The sequence below is a fragment of the Nothobranchius furzeri genome, chromosome 1, assembly GCF_043380555.1.
Source record: "Nothobranchius furzeri strain GRZ-AD chromosome 1, NfurGRZ-RIMD1, whole genome shotgun sequence".
Lineage (NCBI taxonomy): Eukaryota > Metazoa > Chordata > Actinopteri > Cyprinodontiformes > Nothobranchiidae > Nothobranchius > Nothobranchius furzeri.
In genome coordinates, this window is record NC_091741.1 from 82,112,347 (window position 1) to 82,131,681 (window position 19,335).

A 19,335-nucleotide genomic window follows, 5' to 3' on the forward strand; every position below is an offset into this window, starting at 1 on the left:
ATTTGTGTTAAATGTTGGATTTTTGTTGCCTTAAGCTTTGGATCGACTGTTGTAACCAGTTGAATTGCATTAAATATTCATTAGTCTTGTGGTATTGCATTGGCAGCTCACCTTTCCTGGGAATTGGGTTCATGTTGGTTTTTCCATTCCCAATTTTAAAGTCAGTCATTTCACGACCATTGGTGCCCACCTGCTCACAGAAGGTCACGGTCACCTCTTTGGACACAAATGCTACAGATTTTCTTCAGCCTTCAACATGGCTTCTTTTTATTCAGAAGCCTGAGGTTGCCTCTCACTGGGGTGAAAAGAAAATGATGATATTTTCTTTTCTCTATTCTTGCCTGATAATCAGGCATTCAGCTGGGAGCCTCATAAATAGAAAATATTGTTTGGCCTCTGTAACTTACTTATTGATAGAAAGTCAAGTAAAATACCTTCGATATCTAGCCTGGCAAGCCACCCTATATATGTTTGATATATAGGATGGCCACGGTCCATTTATGGCTCTCCATCGTTGGGCGGGATCTATGGCTGTCTTTCAAACTGTCCCCACATGCTATTGGATAACAAACAACATGACGTACTCACAGCTACTCAACGAGGCACTCCACCATACTCTGTCAAAGAAGATGTAAATGTATCATTTTTCTCAATAAACTTGACTACTTCTATCTGCTGTTGACTAAAAGAAAAGCCCAAATCAAAAGATTCCAAAGTTGAAGCCAAAGCCATTTCAAACAAGCAGTCTCCGACTTGCCATCGTTTTTCTTCAGTAATGCCTACCGATTGCTGCAATTGGCTCTGCAAACCAATAGAGCTCAATGATTGGACTGCTATGTAGCAATGGCGATCTTAGTTTTCGGCTATATCCCGCCCACCTGGCTGATAGAGCACTGTGATTGACCCAACACACCAATAGAGTGCTGTGATTGAACTTCCATGGATGTCAGTCAATGGGGAAGTTCGCCATTACATCACTAAAGAACTAAATAAAACATTTAAAAAAAACACGTAAAACAATGCATTGTTTTTCTAAATAAACATGCTGTGATTGGATGGCAATAATTTTGACGGAGCTTGCGAAGGTTCAAATGGAGTGTGCCTAGACCGAAATGCAAAGGAAAATTATTTAGCTTCGGAAAAGGACGGTCTAGATTGAGGGTAGGCAACCCTGGTCCTAGAGAGCCGCATGTTTTCCAGCCATACATGAACTTGCAGCTTCTTATTTGCTGAACACACCTGATCCAGGTAATCAACAGCAGGAACAACAAAGATAATTGGAAAACAAGCAATACTGTGGCTCTCTAGGTCCAAGGTTGCCTACCCCATACCTAGATTCTAAGCTACTCAATATCCTCTGTTCTCAAAGTACTTCTGTAAATGAGAAATATAGTGTGTACACACACACACACACACACACACACACACACACACACACACACATAGTGTAACACATTCTATGACTCGTTCCAGGGACTAAAAAATGTTCTATTTGCAACAAAGTATCATCTATAATGTACAAGAAATTTGAATATACCATCTACATCTCCATCTTTAAACAATTTTTTTTGGAACACCTTTTCCAGACTTCTGTTTTTGCCTCTCCCAGTCTTTCAGATTAAGTGACGTGAGCGAACACGAAGCTGCAGAGGGATTCCTCCCACTTTACTCCCTCTGTGAGGTCACACTGGCTTCTGGCTTCTTCTGTCAGCAAGAAAGTCAAGTAACTTCCCTTTGTTGTTGTCTTCTTCTCTGGTCCTAAAAGAGACAGCAGCATAGTTTAACACTCGGGGCACTCCTCACTTTGCCACCACTAATCACCAGAGCCCGAGTGGCTTTATCATAATTAACAGATCAAAGAAGTGGAGAAAAGGCCAGTCATGCATTATTAAAGAGACACCGTGTGAGTATGTGTAAGTTAGGCCTGTAAGTAATGGAACAAAAATAGAGGATCTCTCAGAGCTCAGGCTTTTCTATTTTGAAAGGACTTTCATACTTAATCAGAGATTAATTGGGGGGTACGTAAAGTTGGACTTTTCACCCCACTACTATTTTATGAAGCAAAAAGCATGCAGACATGAATTCAAAAGGATATTTAAAGTCAGAAGGTAAGTGAGTGGTTGTGCATTCAGCTGTTTTTTGCATGCATAGGTGTGCAGACGTGACACATTCTTTCAAAAGAAAAGTGCCATGCTCCTTATCTAATTGTTGAGCTGAAAACTCACGAGTCATCAGCAAATATTAAAATTCATGGCTTTCTTTTTCTTCCTGTGGTTAAAGGAAAATGTATTTTAATCTAAAAATGCTAATCTGCCTGCTCTAGATAACATTTTTATCATAATGCAGCACGCGGTTGCCCCACTGCTACACATGTAAACAAAGAAGTAGTGTATCGAGCATTAAAGTCGAGCTTTAGCTGAACTTTAACCTGGTGACCTCTCTTCTTTTCCTCAAATCACTTCAACTTCTTTTATTTAACCAAATAAAACCCTTTGAGATCAAGATCTCAGTAATAAGGGTGTTCTGGACCAGAGGTCAGCAGCAGTTTATTATCTTATTATTTGCTCCTACTTCTTTGGCTGGAGAGATAGTTTCAGGTTCTGCAGCTGATGCGTCTGATAAGTAATAATCAGTAACACACGCTTCAGTAAGAAAAGATGACAAAACCCACTGGTTTCTGCATAAATACATCATGCTGTTTTCCTAGTTTGCACCATCAAGCCTGAGAGCCTTATTCTCTTCCATTTTTGGTTATTTTTTAAACACAGATAAGTTTTTTTCTTTACCTTGCTGACGTTTCGTTTGCGGCTGCAAACATCCTCAGAGCTGACGCTGATGGGAGAGGAGAGTGGGCAGCAGAGGGCGACAACGTCCTCTGCTGCCCGCGGATAAACGAAGTAGGAAGTGACGCCAACATCAGCATTAGCTCTGAGGATGTTTGCAGCCGCAAATGAAACGTCAGCAAGGTAAAGAAAAACCTTATCTGTGTTTAAAAAATAACCAAAAATGGAATTTGAAGACAAACACAGCAAGAACGTACAAAGGATGTTTAAAGAAAATACGGACAACAAGGAACAAAGGACTTCCGCCGTTTGGAACGTTTACATCTAAAACGCGCACGTCTTAGGAACCACCTTCGTTTCAATGTAAGATGCCGGGACGAAAACATCACACCAACAAGCCTACAGCTGAAAACACCGATCTGGACCAAGACAGCACAGAACATAATGGAAAGAACTCTAAAAGCACTACTCAAACAAAGGATAAGAAACGTCGCAACCAAACAGAAGCAAGTGGAAAACAAACTGGAAAGAAGACACCTGGACTTAAAAAGGAATTACAAACTTGATAAAAAAAACGGAGGAACAATCTAAAAGACACATGATGGAAAAACAGGAAAAAGAGTTCACAAAAGAAAAAGAAAGACACATAAAGAAGTTAAACAAACTCAACAAGAAAAAGAGAAAAGAAATACAAGATAACACCACACAAAGCTCATGGGTATGTAACATTTCACAATACGAACTAACAGAAGCAGAAGAAAGCATATTAAAGAAAGGTTTAAACTTTGCAGTAACACCAAAGAAAATACCATATGAAGAATTTATTGTAGCAACAGAACTAGCATGTCAACAGATCACAGATGAGGGAAAGAAAGCAGAACTCAGAAATAATGTAGTTGGGATATTAAACAACAGCAAAATTCAAAACAGCAATATTACAAAAGAAGAACAATCAGCCATGACAGCGTTATCCAAAAATGAACAGATAATTATTCTACCGGCAGACAAAGGAAGAACCACAGTGGTAATGGACAAAGAAAAATATAAACAAAAGATGAAACAGATGCCAGAGGACAAAAATACATACAAAATACTTAATAAAGACCCAATAGAAAACATTAAGAAAAACATGAAAAAATTACTGAAGCCACGAAAAGAAAAGGCTAAATAACAGAAAAAATGTACAAACACTGGATCCCTACAGCAAACATAATACCAAAAATCTATGGAACCCAAAAATACACAAACAAAACATCCCACTTAGACCAATAGTGACAGCATAGGTACACCAACATACAACATGGCAAAAGAAATCAGCTAAATCATCAGCCCGCTATTAGGTAACAGATCAACACTGCAAAAAAAGCATAGAACTGGCAAAAGAACTAAAAAAGATTACAATAAAAGATAACGACATACTCATCTCGCATGACGTCACATCCCTGTTCACAAAAACACCAACCCAAAAAACCATAGACATATTAGTTAACAGAATCAGACAGGACAAGACTTTACACAAAAGAACAAACCTCACAGCAGATGACATAGCACAACTGATAGGACTGGTAGCTAACTCCACTTACTTCACATACAATAACAAACAACTGGAAGGCTTCGCCATGGGTAACCCGTTATCAGCCACCCTGTGTGAGTTTTTCATGGAAGACCTAGACCATAAGGCCATAGCCCCCCCCCCCCCCCCCCCAAACTGCAAAATAAAACAATGGAAATGCTATGTAGATGACATACTGGAAATCATACCAAAGCGACAAACAGAAACACTAACACAACACTTGAATAACATTGACGGCACAGGCAACATAAAATTCACTTATGAGTTAGAAACAGAAGGCAGCATAGCATTTATGGATATGGAAATAACCAGGCAGACCGACGGGACCCTAAACATAAACACATATAGGAAACCAACACACACAGACCAGTATCTATTACGGACATCAGAACACTCCACCATACACAAAATGTCAGTAATAAGAACATTATACACCGAGCAAACATGATAATAGAAGAAAGAGACCGTAAACAAGAGGACAAACACATACAACACGCTTTAAAGACCTGCGGATACCCGACATGGGCAATAAACGAAGGAAAACAAAAAACAACAGAAAGAAAAGAACAAACAAAGAACCAGAAACCCAGAAAGACAAGAACCATAACCAGTGATAACCCTACCATACATCAAAGGCATAACAGAAAAAATAAGAGCAACAATGAAAAAACACAACATAAACACACCAACAAAACCATACACAACAGTTAGAAACAGACTAGTACACCCAAAAGACAAGATACCAGCTGGACATAAATGTGGAGTTGTTTACGAAATCCCATGCAAACTCTGCAATAAAACATACATAGGAGAAACCAGGCGCCAACTCAACACACGAACAATAGAACATAGAAAGGAGTGTGAGAAAGAAACAAGTCAAAGACACACAAGAGCAGCAAAACAATAAACAGAAAGTACAATAAAGAAGTCAGCAGTAACAGATCACTGCATAAGAGAAAACCATATAATGGACTGGGACAACACAAGAATCATAAACACCAAACTACAGAAATCCAAAAGATGGATAAAGGAAGCTATAGAGATAAGGAGACGTGGATGTGGGACCATGAACAGAGACGATGGGGTTTACTTATTGGATCGTGCATGGGACTGCATCATCAGAGAGGGGAGAGCGGGCAGCAGAGGGCGACAACGTCCTCTGCTGCCCGCGGATAAACGGAGTAGGAAGTGACTCCACCATCAGCGTCAGCTCTGAGGATGTTTGCAGCCACAAACAAAACCGTCAGCAAGGTAAAGAAAAAAAACCTTATCTGTGTTTAAAAAAGAACCAAAAATGGAATTTGAAGACAAACACAGCAAGAACGTACAAAAGATGCCCTATCCTCTGCTGCAGATCAGGTTGAGATTTCCACTCGTTACACATTTCTTCTTTCATTTTTTTTCTCATCGACATCACAACCCTCTAATAAAAGCAACCCATTCTGTTTTTATTTTATCTCCATCTCTCATCTCTTTTTGCTCCCTCTTGATTTTGCTCTCTAGGGGCTGTAATAAATCCATGGTTGGCTGTTAAAACCGTGCACATTTTAGACTAAATTGCCCCCAGCGTCTCTCTGCCTGCTGTTGGGGCTTACGGCCAATGGGCCTTTAAATGACTTAATTTCCTGTCTACCTCCTCGGGGAGTTTTAGGGAAGCTAAAAGCTGGTCACAGCCTGCAGAGAATGAGTATCAGGAAGCCTTGAGCGGAGTGGACCTCTGCTGAATCAAAATCAGGAGTGCTTTAATCGCTGTGGGTCATATCCTGAATGCAGATATGTGCCAGAGGGTTGAGGCTGGGGAGTTTTACACAGGGCTGCTGCTTAGTAAATGTATTATTACTTCTTTATTTCAGTGTTATAGGTCGACTTTAGTTTTTGTAAGATCGCCCGTTAATTAGATGTTTTCTCAGTTTTTTTTTTATCTTCAATTGAACTCCTTTAAAGTTGCCCAAAACGCAAATAAAGTGTGTAGCATTGATGGGAAAATATAGAATAGAATACAATAGAATAGAATACAATAGAATAGAATATCCCTTAATTTTCCCTTAGTGGGCAAATAAGATTCACGACAAGAATAAAACATCAAAGGTTCGACAGTGAATCAAAATATGTGTAAAAAGTACGTAAAAGTAGGGATGCTCCGATCTGATCACGTAATCGGCAATCGGGCCAGATCACATGTTTTTGAAAGGATCAGAATCTGGAGGAATAAATTGGCTTTTCCAGAACTGCGCTGCTCTGGATGGCTGCATGTTGGAGTAGCTCTGTTGACTATATATAAGTTTTGCCTTTTCTTGGGCATTTTTTCTTCTAGTTTCTCAAGAAAAACAGTATTTTTTTGGACACTTTACTTTTCTGTTTCTGGTGCTGTGAAGCTTGGAGGATTTTTACTGCTTTTTTTAAGCTTTTTTCACTTTTTGAGCATTTGTTATGATGCGTAACCATGGCAACAAGCTGGATTACAATCTGGAGCAGCTGATTAGCATTGGAAAGGCTGAAATAATACCTCAACTGAAGCCACAAATCCCAAATGAGCTAAAACGCAAGAAGCGTGGGTGCAGAGCGGGAGCAAAACGGAGACAGAGAAAGAGGAAATTCAAACCATCTCTTCCATCGATCATAATGGGCAATATGAGATCACTGGCCAACAAGATGGAGGAACTCCAAGCCCTTTCAAGGACTCAGCCAGAGTTTCGGCAGTTTCGTAACCACTGGAGTAGATAATGCAAAGAGATTCTCAAGAGAATCAAGAAAATTATGGACAACACTGAGCATTCTCTTCACAAGACTGTCCGACAACGGAAGTGTCTTCAGTCAGAGGCTTCTTCAGTTTCGCTGCAACACTGACCGCTACTGGAGATCCTTCCTGCCAACAGCCATTGTAATATACAGTAACTCTTTTATGACTTGATTATTATTATTATTATGAGCTACTACAGCAATCAATTTCCCTCTGGGATCAATAAAGTATTTTTGAATTGAATTAATTTACCTTTTTAAAACAGCAAATGTGACTTTTTAAATTAATCCTGAAATAGAGATTTTCTAATTGAATAAAAATGGCTTAGTTTTAATTTCAATAAGTCCCTCTACATCAATAATATTTGTTTCTTGTATGAAAACAAAAGTAACATCACACAATTTATGGAAGGCAGGGACTCAGACAAGTGCCGCTGTTAGCAAGCCTGCTAACAGAGCTAACGTGTCTCCTCAGGAGAGCTAAAATATCTGCAGCTTGGTGGTATTTTAAACTGGACAGCAAAGGCAGAGCTACAGACACTTGTAAAGTTTGCATACTGAGCATTCACCGTGTTGTTAAGGACATAGCTCCATGATTTGCTGCCTTCAAACAAGCTACTTTCGCTGTCAGCTTTTCCCTTCGGGCATCAACAAAGCAAATCACCAGTCTCCATTAATCCCCAGTTCACCTCTAACAGTCACAGTTCATATTGAAGTCAGACAAAAACATGGAGCCAGCCAACAGAGAATGTTACGCTAATAAACAGAGAGAAATTGCCAACAGACTGCTAAACATCAGAGTTTTTAGTTGTCCTGCAGCACTGGTACTCTGTACACCCCGCAGCTGGCTGGACCCTGCTCCCGGTTCTGCACTCTGGAGCTGCAAGTGTTATGCAGAGAAAAGTTACACTGCCGAAGGCTCTGCCTGCCTGCTCCGTCACATCTCTTTTAAGTATAGTCACAATAGAAACAAGTTTTTAATCGGTGTACTTCCTAAATAAATTAAAGTGAAACTTAAAAGACAATTTAGATGTGTTTTCTTCATATTTGAATGATCCACCCCCCCACCCCTTGTTGATATTTTAATGCTTTGCTAAAAAATTTTTCTTTTTTTCTTCCCATTTTCAATGGTTTTCTGAAAAGTATTGGATCGGGTTTCGGTATCGGCAGATCCTCAAAAACAAATGACTCGGAATCGGATCGGGAGCAAAAAACTTCATTGGAACATCCCTACTTAAAAGACTGAATTTAATTTAGTAAATTAAAAAATACAAAAACTGAAATAAAAAATATTGGGGACATGAAAGAAAAAAACTGTACAAATGTACTTTTGCATGGAGTGTATTCATTCTCACTTGCATAGGTTGCATCTTCTTCCTTTGGTATTTTTGTAGCGTGATGAAGGGCCTCTAATTTGTGACAAAGGTCACACTTTCCCAGCTGGGTCAGGCTGGGTCAGACTGTAACTTTTAGTTCCACAGATTAACCCAGTAGCCCTGATGTCTAAAGAAAATCATCCTTTATCTGCTGCTGTTCCGTCCCAGAAGAAGGACACTTCAAGTTCACGATAATAATTAAATAATAATATTAATAAACTCTTTGACTTTATTACTGTTTATTATAATCATCATAAATAATCACTTGGTTCAGTATAAATGTATTTTTAATTACTGAAATGAATTATTATGCTTTGGGTATAATAATGATTACTATGATTATGGTTGATAATGTGTGTTCAGTAACCAGAAGGTCAACTTCCACTTATCCATCTAACACAGAGTTCATCCAGAGTAAAGGTTAACTGCCATCACGTTTTTTGACTCATGACCAAAGCTTTCTTGCTCTGAGAGTGGGCGTGTTCTGAGGACTTTGTTAAACTAACTTCCAGCAGCTTTCACTTCAGTTCGTAAACCAACCACCATCACAGGAGGATAAGGGACGTCCGCCCTAACTCCACCTGCTGTTCTGCAATTTGCTGGGTTCCTTATATAGGAAACATTATTTCTGATTGGCTTAATGAACTGTGAATTGGAATGTTTATTATGTGAAGTGCCTTGAGACGACTCTTGTCGTGATTTGGCGCTATATAAATAAACTTGAATTGAATTGAATTCTGTCACGCTGATAGAATAAGCTTTGAATAAACTGTAACCAGCTGACGCAAAAACTCCTTCAGAGTTAAGCCAGACGCTCGACACTGTGTACCCGGCGACATCTTCGGACCAGAGAGTCGGTTCCTCGAGTCTCCTCTACCGGACCAAGTACCGGGAGGAAGAAACCATCCTCCCTTGACCTCCGGATCCTCACGAAGGGTCTTCCTTGCTGGGTGAGGTAGCACACAGATTGTGTCTGATGCTGTCTTCTCTAAGTAAACAACAGTTAGCTGCAAAACCATCATTTCCAACCCAGAACGTGCTCCTCTCTGAAAGAAACCTTCGGAGAACATCCACGCATCCAAAACACGCATTTCATTTTAGCTTTTAATCCAGACACAGGTAAAGCTTTTAAACAAGTTTTAATATCAAGGCTGGTAAATTGTCATCCATGAATTGTCGATTTTAATTGTCATTTTTAATTGTCATAAATTGTCATTTCAAATCGTCAAGTTTAAAATTGTTAGTAATAAATTCTTCATTTTTAAACTTTGCCTCATTCTTTGAAATGGAACACAGAAAGGTGTAAACATTTCTGGCTATTGAAAAAGCAAAGATTCCTAACTTCTGATTCAAAAATAAACTTTTGCTATTAAATTTAATTATCTTAAATTAAACATTAATCTTTGGATTAAAAATAGACCAAGTAAACTGGTGTATGAACTTAAATCGATTATATAAGTATCCTGGATATTTATACATGATATAAGCTTCATATGCTAATCTGCTCGGTCATTCTCAGAATCTACAACTGATAGCAAACAGTGTGATTCTAGTATGTAGTAAAACCCTAAATTTTCCTTATACTTCATTACTGTTGTATGTGTGCTAATGTAGCACAGTGAGCCTGCAATTAAACATTTCATTCATCTGTATGCTCTAACATGTAGTGGAACAATAATAAAGCTCAACTTGAACTATTATCTGCACTTTGCTCTCTCTCCTGTTTGCTAAACCAACACCGTTTTCCCCTTCTCCAGCCAAGTTGGGTGAGTCTATGACTGCAAATGTACTGAGTGATGTAGATCTGTCAGGCTTTTCCTGACCTGAGCGTTTCTCTGTCTGTTGTCTTTCAGTAGCTAATGCAGCAAATAGAAGTATAAGACTGATTATGTTTCAAAAATAACAAATAGGGCAACTTAGGAGGTAGAGCGAGGATTGATCCCAGAGCAGCTGCGGCTACATTGTAACTCATCACTACCAGCTTGTGAATGAGTGAATGACTGTGTTGTGAAGCACTTTGAGGGGTTGTAGAACCCTAGAAGGCGCTATACAAATACAGGCAAGGTTTCTCGGTGAACCTGAAGTTTTGAAACTGATCTATCTCAGGAGGAGAGATACAGCTGACCTCTGTTTAGTGTGTTGGTGGTGGTCAGAGGGGCTGACGGCGGAAAATGGCAGCCTTGCCTCTGTCAGACTGCCCCAGGGCGGCTGTGGCTACAAAGTAGCTTACCATCACTAGCAGTGTGTGAGTGTGAGAGTGCATGAAAGCGTCTTTAAGTGTCCTAAACAAGCACTATATAAGTTTGATGATTATTATTATTATTATTAAGTCCAGCCAAGCTTAACCAGTAAGTCCATGTCCTACGGGCTCTTTATTTGGATTGTTGTGATTTCAGATACACTTGCTTAGATTATTCCAATTAAGCAGTTACATTTAGCATTAGTATTAGACAAGACAACCTGAGCTAGCAGCCAAAAATTATTAGATTTTTATGTTTTTTTTCTCCCTTTCTGACATAGATTTTTACTTCATCCAATCATTTAACCTTGGAGTTAACTTGTCAGCAGTATTTCATGTGTTTGATTAGCCTCACTTAAGCGTTCTTTTGCATCATTTTAGTTTAGAAATATTAAATGGCATTGATCGCTCTATAGTCAGTTTAGTGATGGGCTCTTTTCTCTAGTCAAAGTTAACTTTGTGCAGGCATACCGGCGTCAGCCGGCATTTAAAGTAGTGTTTATTATTCCATCCTGGGCTCCATATATCAGTGTGATTGTGTCACATGACACGTTTAGGAAGTACAAAGGCCAACCAACGCTTGCCCTAAAGGACACAGTCGCATCAAAAGTTCTGAGGGACTGACATGTAGAGGTCCGTGTTGGGAAAGTATAATTAACTAGTGTGTGTGGGGGGGGGGTAAGAATAGACAGTTGATGACAGGATAAGCGAAAGCAAGATAGAACACTGACAGGAGCTTTAAATGTTAATGAAAGAAATAAAAAGAATGATTGTCTTCAGCTGGACAGAAACCTGAATGGTGAGGCTTTTGACTCAAATGTTTTTATTTATTTATTTATTTAGGTCATCCGGGTCAGAAGGCTGCTGCCACAGAGCTAACTTGACCTGCACTCTGAGTACACTTGAACATTTCTGACCAAATCAGTTAAATGTGTGGGACTGTAATGTGAGCTGCACAATCAATGTTATTTCTTTAGTTTACGAATGCATTAGATGAAATAATAAATCATATCCTTTATAGTATTTTTTATTCATATAAAAACATTTCAGCTCGGGCTGGGCAGTGGGTAATTTATCTACATTTTCTGCTTTCATTTGTCCAAAATTGATTTTCAGACAAACGTCAGGACAAAACATGAAGAATTAATAGAAAAACGGTCACTGGGTCTATGAAGAGTTTCTGTTGTGATGTTTTTCAAGTCACACATAAGAACAAGATTTATTTTCAAGATGCTGGTTTTCTCATCCTTGGACAATTTGGACCTGCTGATTCGGACTTTAGTCTAAAACACTATATATGAAACAATTCAAAACAGCTTTATTTTATTTTATTTATTTATTTATTTTTTTCTATTTTCCCCAAGGAGCACCAGGTTGTAAATGTTTGTCTTTCTGTCACTGGAAATCTACAAATACCACCCTTCAGTTGATTGGATAACAAAGTTCACCCAAGCCCCCATAATTCGGGTCTGGAAATGAAGCAAAACAGGAAGTAACAAAAATTGCAGTTCCACCCTCATCCGCTGGGGGCTGGTGTCAGAAGCAAGCAAATCCTCATTGACTCCCATGTTAAAAATACCTAATTTACTGCAGAAATAAACATGTTTACAGCCAGGTACCAAAACATGTTTTAGGTTTAATAGATCTAATTTACACTCATGACAACTCTGGGGGGTGAATTTTGTGTCACTCTTCTGCTTAAGTGTATTAAAAGCCTAAAATTCTGTATAATTAATGAGCATCAGACCCACGTGACCGCAGAGCTAGCTCCGGTGAAAAGCCTGAGCCTCGGCCTCGCCTTAAAACTGTTCCACCATTTTTAGTCTCTCAACTTAGACCATTAGTTGTAGCGTTTGTGTGTTCTTTTTTGGATATTATTTGTGCAATTGTTGGACTAAATGACTGGCTGTGGTATTAATTGCACTAATAGAGCATCCAAGGAGTTTCCACTTCATTTTTTTCAGTAAGTAAAATTATATTTATGTATTTTTAGTTGTATTTCATCTCTGTAGTTAATCTCATCACCCCCAACCTTGTTTGCAACCCAAAGTGAGGTCTTGACATGATTTCAGCTGAAAATCATCCACCTCCAGTCACCTGCCAAGCTGTTGTCTTTTCTCCCTAAAAATATGCTTTTATTAAATTTAATGTGCATAAAATTGGGTCCAAAACGGAACAAGATGACCCAATGTTTGATCACAGCAACTAAATTACAAGAAAAAGAATCAAATCAGCTTCTAAATCTCATCTCTTCACCCCCTCAACATCGAATTAATAGTGTTTTAGCTTAACAAGCAGACTCCATTTGACTAAAGACATCACTTGTCAAACCTTGAGTGAGCGTGTTCATTAGCTCTCCAGAGACAGTGGTTAATGTTCTGTAAACTGTAATAAAAGTGCTATAAAACACCCCACCTGATCTCTTCCTTTCCTTCATTTTAACTTCTGGAAAAGTGTCCCCAGTTAATGGGGTTGTGTTGGTTAACAAGCCAGTGAAGTCCTCGTCAGCAGCATTATCACAGCCGCGCACAGACACTGTTTTATCAGGCCTTTCTGTGGCAGGGACTGCAGACAGCTCCACAATTAGCGACTGTAAGAGGGAGGCGAAGAGGAAAGCAGCAATATTACACGTTGCCAGCTGCATCTGAGCACCAAGAATACCAATGTAGTGGCTGTTGTTCACACAGAAGCGCATACATTTATACCTGTTGGCTCCACGTTGTGCCCTGCCTCTGTGGTGTGAAGTGTGTGTGTGCAGAGAGCGCAGCTCTTCTCATTATGAACAGTGGTGTTGGCTTTTGGAGCGGTAGGAGAGGGCAGCACGGCTTGGCCGGCAGTCACAGCAATTTACAGGTCTGTCAGAGAGAAAGAGGTCGACCAGAGGAGAGAATTAAAAAGCATTCACAGCTGTAAACTAGACCGCAGACGTGCTGAATGAGCTGCCGCTTGACGGATGACGTGTTGGAGCTGACCTTACTGCAGAGATTTTTATTATGCCAGACGGCAAAGATTTGCTTTATTATTCAACTCTTCCAAAGCTGAAAAGTCAGAGGTTGTTTGTTTGTGTGTGTTTGATTATTTTTATGTCTTACCAGATGTATTAATAGACTGAGAAGTGTCTGAAAGAATCAGGATTTATGCTTAGTGCCGTAATAATCTTGTAGAGATTGTTTTCTTTGGCGTGCTAAGAAAAGCTGTGTAGAGCACACGTTTGTGTACATTTTATGTAGATGATACCAATCTAATCCTGTTTGTCAACCTTGCTGCTTCAAGCAGAATATAAAAGAAAGAAAATAGTTTAGTTTTTTTATTTATTTTTTTTTTTTTTTACATTTCTACAGTATCATTTCCACCGAGCTCACACAGGTCACTGAGACAGGAAGTGTCAAAAGTCAGCCAGTTGGAGCAACCAAACAAACACCTCTAAGATGAATAGATTGTTCGTGACAGTACTGTTAAAATCACTGTTGTGTGAGATGGGCTGCAGGCTCACTGTGGCCTCCCCTCCCACCCCTTTTCTCTCAGAGGATAAAAAACGGGTTTTTTGGAAGGAGGTAGCTAGAAATGTCTTGTCAACGCTATGCTAATTTGTAACTTCTTGTCTACAAAGTAGCTTTCTTCTGCCCCCTGCATAGCTGCAGACCTCTGCTGGACTTTATCAAGTCTGTCCAAATTTGATTCCTTAAGAGTAGCTTCACTGTACTTTGTTGGATAATTACCATCTTAGCAACCCTCTGTTCCTGAAAAAATGCGACGACTTGTTTTAGTTTTTTGATGCTGTATGATATGCTGTATTTCTTTCCCCAAAAGGGGGCATCTCTTGCCTGTTTACCTTCTAACTAGGGGGTCATCTATTGGATTCATGTAAAGCCGGTGTACACTGAGAACATTTTTTGCACATTTTTCATCTCGTATGACAATTCCTTACCTTGGGCTAAGTTTTGTCGAATGTTATGTAGTATACCGGGGGTTTGGAGGAGTGATTAGCAACACATGATTCGCTCCCGAACAGCTATTGTGCGGTCGAATGAAAATCAAATCAACTACACAAACCCAAACCAAATTTAGGAAATTATACAAGACAAATATTGAATACATATTAAGTAAAACCATACAAACGTTTTCAGTGAACCCTGTTTGCCAACTGACTAACAGCCAAGCAGCACTTATAAACCTCTACATTAAAAGCCACCTACATTAAAAATAGTGTCAACAGAGTAAAATAAATAAAAACATCAGATCATGACGGTACAATTCCAGCAAGTCACGTGATGCAGTCAAACTTTTAATCTCCAAATGGAGGTAGATTGCTTCTCAACACCAGGCAAGCAGTTTCATAGTTGTGGGGCCATCACAGTAATTGCACGATCACCACGACATTTGTGCTTGGCTCTGGGGACCACCAACAGGTCACCATCAGCAGAGCGCAACTCTCATGAACTACCGTGTGTCCTCCTAAAACTACGGCAAGCCTGAAGGGCAACAGACAGCAATAACAGCACAAAAGTCTCCTCTCTTCCAGGATTCTGAGGTCCAACGTGTTGCTACCACACATACAATGCAAGCAGTCACATTGCATCCAAGCATTGGCCGTACAGTGTAGGAACATGACTTGGGAACATTGCCCTGCCACAAAAGCTGTTTTTATAGAACCATAGCGTTTTCAAAACGGGATTTGCCGTGGCACCCTGGGGAGGATTTTGGCATTTATAGTAGCAAAGCTGAAGCTAGAATATACTGCCATCAGACACCTCTCCAACAAAGACAGGATATAGGGAGGTCGCTGCCCCCCCCCCCCCCACACACACACACACACACACGCATGTGACGTACAGGGTAGCGCATTCAGCGTCAGACGGAAGACATGTCAGACTGATGAAATTTCTTTTTCAGGACCTTTAGCTTTGATGTGACCTGCTTTATGTCCCGCTTGACGCCCCGCTCAGCCAGTGTTTTCACCACTCTGTCGAACAGCTGGCTGTCTCTCACCGTCCCCGTAAAAAGGTGACTAATTTGTTCGTCCGCTCGCACGGCCAAAAGCTCCATGGTCTCCACATCCTTCCAGCTGGCTTTCCTTCCGGCCGGCACCCGGCGCGCAGTACACGTGACTAACACGACCACCCTCTTTTGCAGGGGGCCTCCCACAGTCGCTCCAAAGGGATTAGCGGGGCTGACACGTGTTTAGTCGTCAGAGGCGAGGGGCTGATGCGGCAATATTACTACCAAGCGAGGCAGAACGAATGCCGCAATATTCGCACAACGCCATGCCGGCATGGCGTGTTTATAGACATACCAGTACGGTAATATTACGCCGATATGCCAGCATTGTGTATCCTATAAAAGCACCTACAGTTTGAGATGGAGCTGATTACACAGCAAACATTGTTGTATCAGCACTAGTAGAGCAGAATTTAACACTCTGTGTATTTGGTTGCTATCTGAACTGCTGGTGAAGTTACTCTTTTACAAGAGCTGAAATTGCAGAGTTGAATTGACTCTAAATCGAGGAAAGATTTTGCTTTCCAAACTATTCTCAACTCTGCTTCTTCAAAACCAAGATTTTTCACCAACAGGGAGCACTGTTTTACCCACAATAGCGTATTATTAAATCCCATTAATGCATTGCAATTTGATTACCTTAATGTAACTGCTGATTTTGCAGTGTACCGAAAAAAGTGGTAGTCTGTTGCCAGTTTAATGAGAAGTTTTTACTTGGTGAAACAAAAAAATACTAAATTCTTCACATTAAAATGAAATACTAGTTTATGTGACTTCTAACTCGGGCAAATTACACTAAATTATTATTGACTTTACAAAAATCAAGATCAAGAGGCAGAACTGTTGAGTCTAAAATGTAATGCTGTTAATCAAATACACTTGCATGATTGATCATCAATAGGTGTGATTAACTTTGTAAACACTGAGATCTAACTGGTTCAATCAGGCATGCATCAGCAGTCATTTCAGAAAGGTAATTGCTGCTTTCTAGTTGTGTATGAACAGGAATTACTAAATGCAAAAACTGGGACAGCTTTGTTTTTCACTAAAATCTCTATTTTGGATTGAACTGAACATTTGATGTTTATCTGAGATTTTTTAAATTTGAATGATAATCAAATGATTTTCTTTAATTTTGTACTTTTGTACTTTAAGTAATTTTGAGAATTATTTTTGTCCTCTTTTGGAGTTCTCCCTGTAACCGACCAATGATTAATTGACTAAGCCTTAGTTTTTTCTTTGTTTGTGTTTGTGCTTTTACAGAAGGCATCTGTAACATGGCGATGGACTCCAACTCAATGACGATGCCTATGTCAGACCCCAACCCCTGGGCTACAGCCATGAATAACCTGGGGATGCCTCCCATTGGAATAACTGGACAGCCACTTATACCAGGTACCACATTTGATTCTAACGTTCTAGGTGCATACTCTTATTTCATAAGTTTTTGTAGTTAACGCATACAAGGCATCTCCTCACTGAGCTGATGATAGAATAAAATCATCAGCAAGTATATCTGACCTTTTCTGAAATTTGACTTACTAATCTGTTATTTTATGAAGTGATTGGGTCTTTTTTGGTATTGTTTTTATTTGTAGATATTAAAGAGTTAAGAAAAGAATTTAAAGCTGTGTTGCGTAGTGTGACTTTTTTAAATTTGAACAACTATATGGAGCCTAAGTCTCCTCCCTTTCTGGTCGGCTGATGGGTCCCCAGAAGAATGAAAAACGAATGCTAGTCAATGGGGCTAAAAACCCTATTTTCTAATCCGCTGTGCCTTAGGCCCTGGATCGCACTTATGTTGTACTTCAATTTAAATGAAAAGTAATGATGTGTGTTTTGACCACACCTGTCACATACTTTGAGAAAAATCAGTTTATAAAAATTCTTAATTACTATGACTACAAATCAGACATCAGCACGTCACATATATGACATCACCACAGAAGCTCCTCCTCCCCAGCGTTACTGCCATTGCCATATTTTTGGTGGTTCTGAGGGAAAGATTTGAACTAACAGCCATTTTTCCTGTTGGCTTTTCTCCGTGTCTGGTTCGATGACGTCACTTTGGTAATACACATTTGTAGTTGTGCACATATTTTCACACAAAACCTAAAGTAAAGTTTCCCTCGTTTGAAGATAAGTGCTTTCTGGGCATCAAAATGCTTTTTGAAAATTCACAGACATCATATGCGAAATCCATGACACATAGCAAACAGTATTGGAAAATAGCATTTTTAACCCCATGGACTTGCATTAATAGTTTTTGTTCTTCCAGGGACCCATGGTCCGGAAGTAGATGGGTGTGACTTAGGCTCCCTTTAGCTCCCTTCCCTGCTTCCCCTCTGGAAGCAGCTAAAAGCCATGTCTCCTACCGCGTACGCACACAAAAATCAGAGTCAACATCGACAACAAAACCAATAACCTGATGTAGCACAAGGTGTAACACCAAGATAACTACATTTTCTGTCCCCACTTTCCTCTTCTGCAGTCTGCTTGAAGTTTACAGACCAACAATAATTCAGTGAAGGTCAAATTTGCATTCAAGCTAACACCAGCCTATGTAAATGTAACGTACAACAAATTTCTTCACTATATTATTTATTTTATTTTATTAAAACTCTGGTTACAATTGTGTTAAATACAATAAATGACTTAGTCATTACCTGGGAAAAAGAAACTTCCATCAGTTTTGAGCTCTTGGATGTAACGTCTCACGGTGACTTTTACTGAAGTACCTTAAAACTGTTTCAATTTTCTTTTCAGAAGTAGAATGCAGCTGAGGAATCCCTAACTTTGGTGGTCATTTAGGTTCCTCCATTGCAAATCACTGGCTTCTTCAAACATCACCCCAAAGTTCACGCTGAGGACTAGGGCACATTCTCATAGCACAGGGTCAGATAGGCGAATGGAAGCATTTTTAAATTACTTTCTTAATTTGTAAACTACGTAACCCAGCTTTGAGGCAAATTCAAATATAACGGTCAGGGTTTGATGGCTTTATCTGAATGGGCACCGGTTTTTAAAATATTAGGTGAGAAGTGGTAGGTTTGAGTTGTGTTTGCATTATTCACTGAAACACTGCCATAAAGGATGAGAATTTGTATTGACGTGTTTATTTAGTCACTTAAAATATGCATCCTGGAATAATCGAGACGAGCTGAGTCATGAAGATGCAATTTGCAAGCTGGTAGTTGGTTAAATGTTGGCCGCCAAACTGCCTGTCTGTAAATGACTGAGCTAAGGTCAAAATTAATAAAGAAACATAATTTATTTTAACTTATAAACAATTGAAACAGCTGATAAAGACCTCAGAATCATTTCATTTGCATTCTCTTGTGCCAGCTGAGTACTGAACCGTATGCTCTGTAAATCAATTTTAACTTTAAAACTAACATCAACTAAAATATATTCGTTATTACACTGTCCTCTTGCTTGGCTAGGTCTCTGTAGTTGCTATAGTCTTATCACACCAGAATGGTACCCTGCCTCTCTGATTGCTTGGCTTTCTATAACATTAGGTTCAGCGGCACCCTCCCACTCTCCATCTCTGAAGAGTTTTTCTGCTACGTCTTTTCTCTCCTCAGTAGAAGCCTTTCCCTAAAGCTTTTATAAATCACTTCCCAC

At 39.5% G+C, this 19,335-nt stretch overlaps 1 protein-coding gene across 3 annotated transcripts in view; it reads left to right on the forward strand.

Moving 5' to 3' along the window:
* enox2 (ecto-NOX disulfide-thiol exchanger 2) overlaps nt 1-19,335 on the forward strand; it is a 338,606-nt gene that overhangs the window by 219,143 nt on the left and 100,128 nt on the right. For all 3 annotated transcript variants that reach the window (XM_015949661.3, XM_054739246.2, XM_015949670.3), the window contains one exon: nt 16,972-17,103. In XM_015949661.3, coding sequence (XP_015805147.1) covers nt 16,972-17,103 — 132 coding nt within the window. The remainder of the gene's footprint in view (nt 1-16,971; nt 17,104-19,335) is intronic.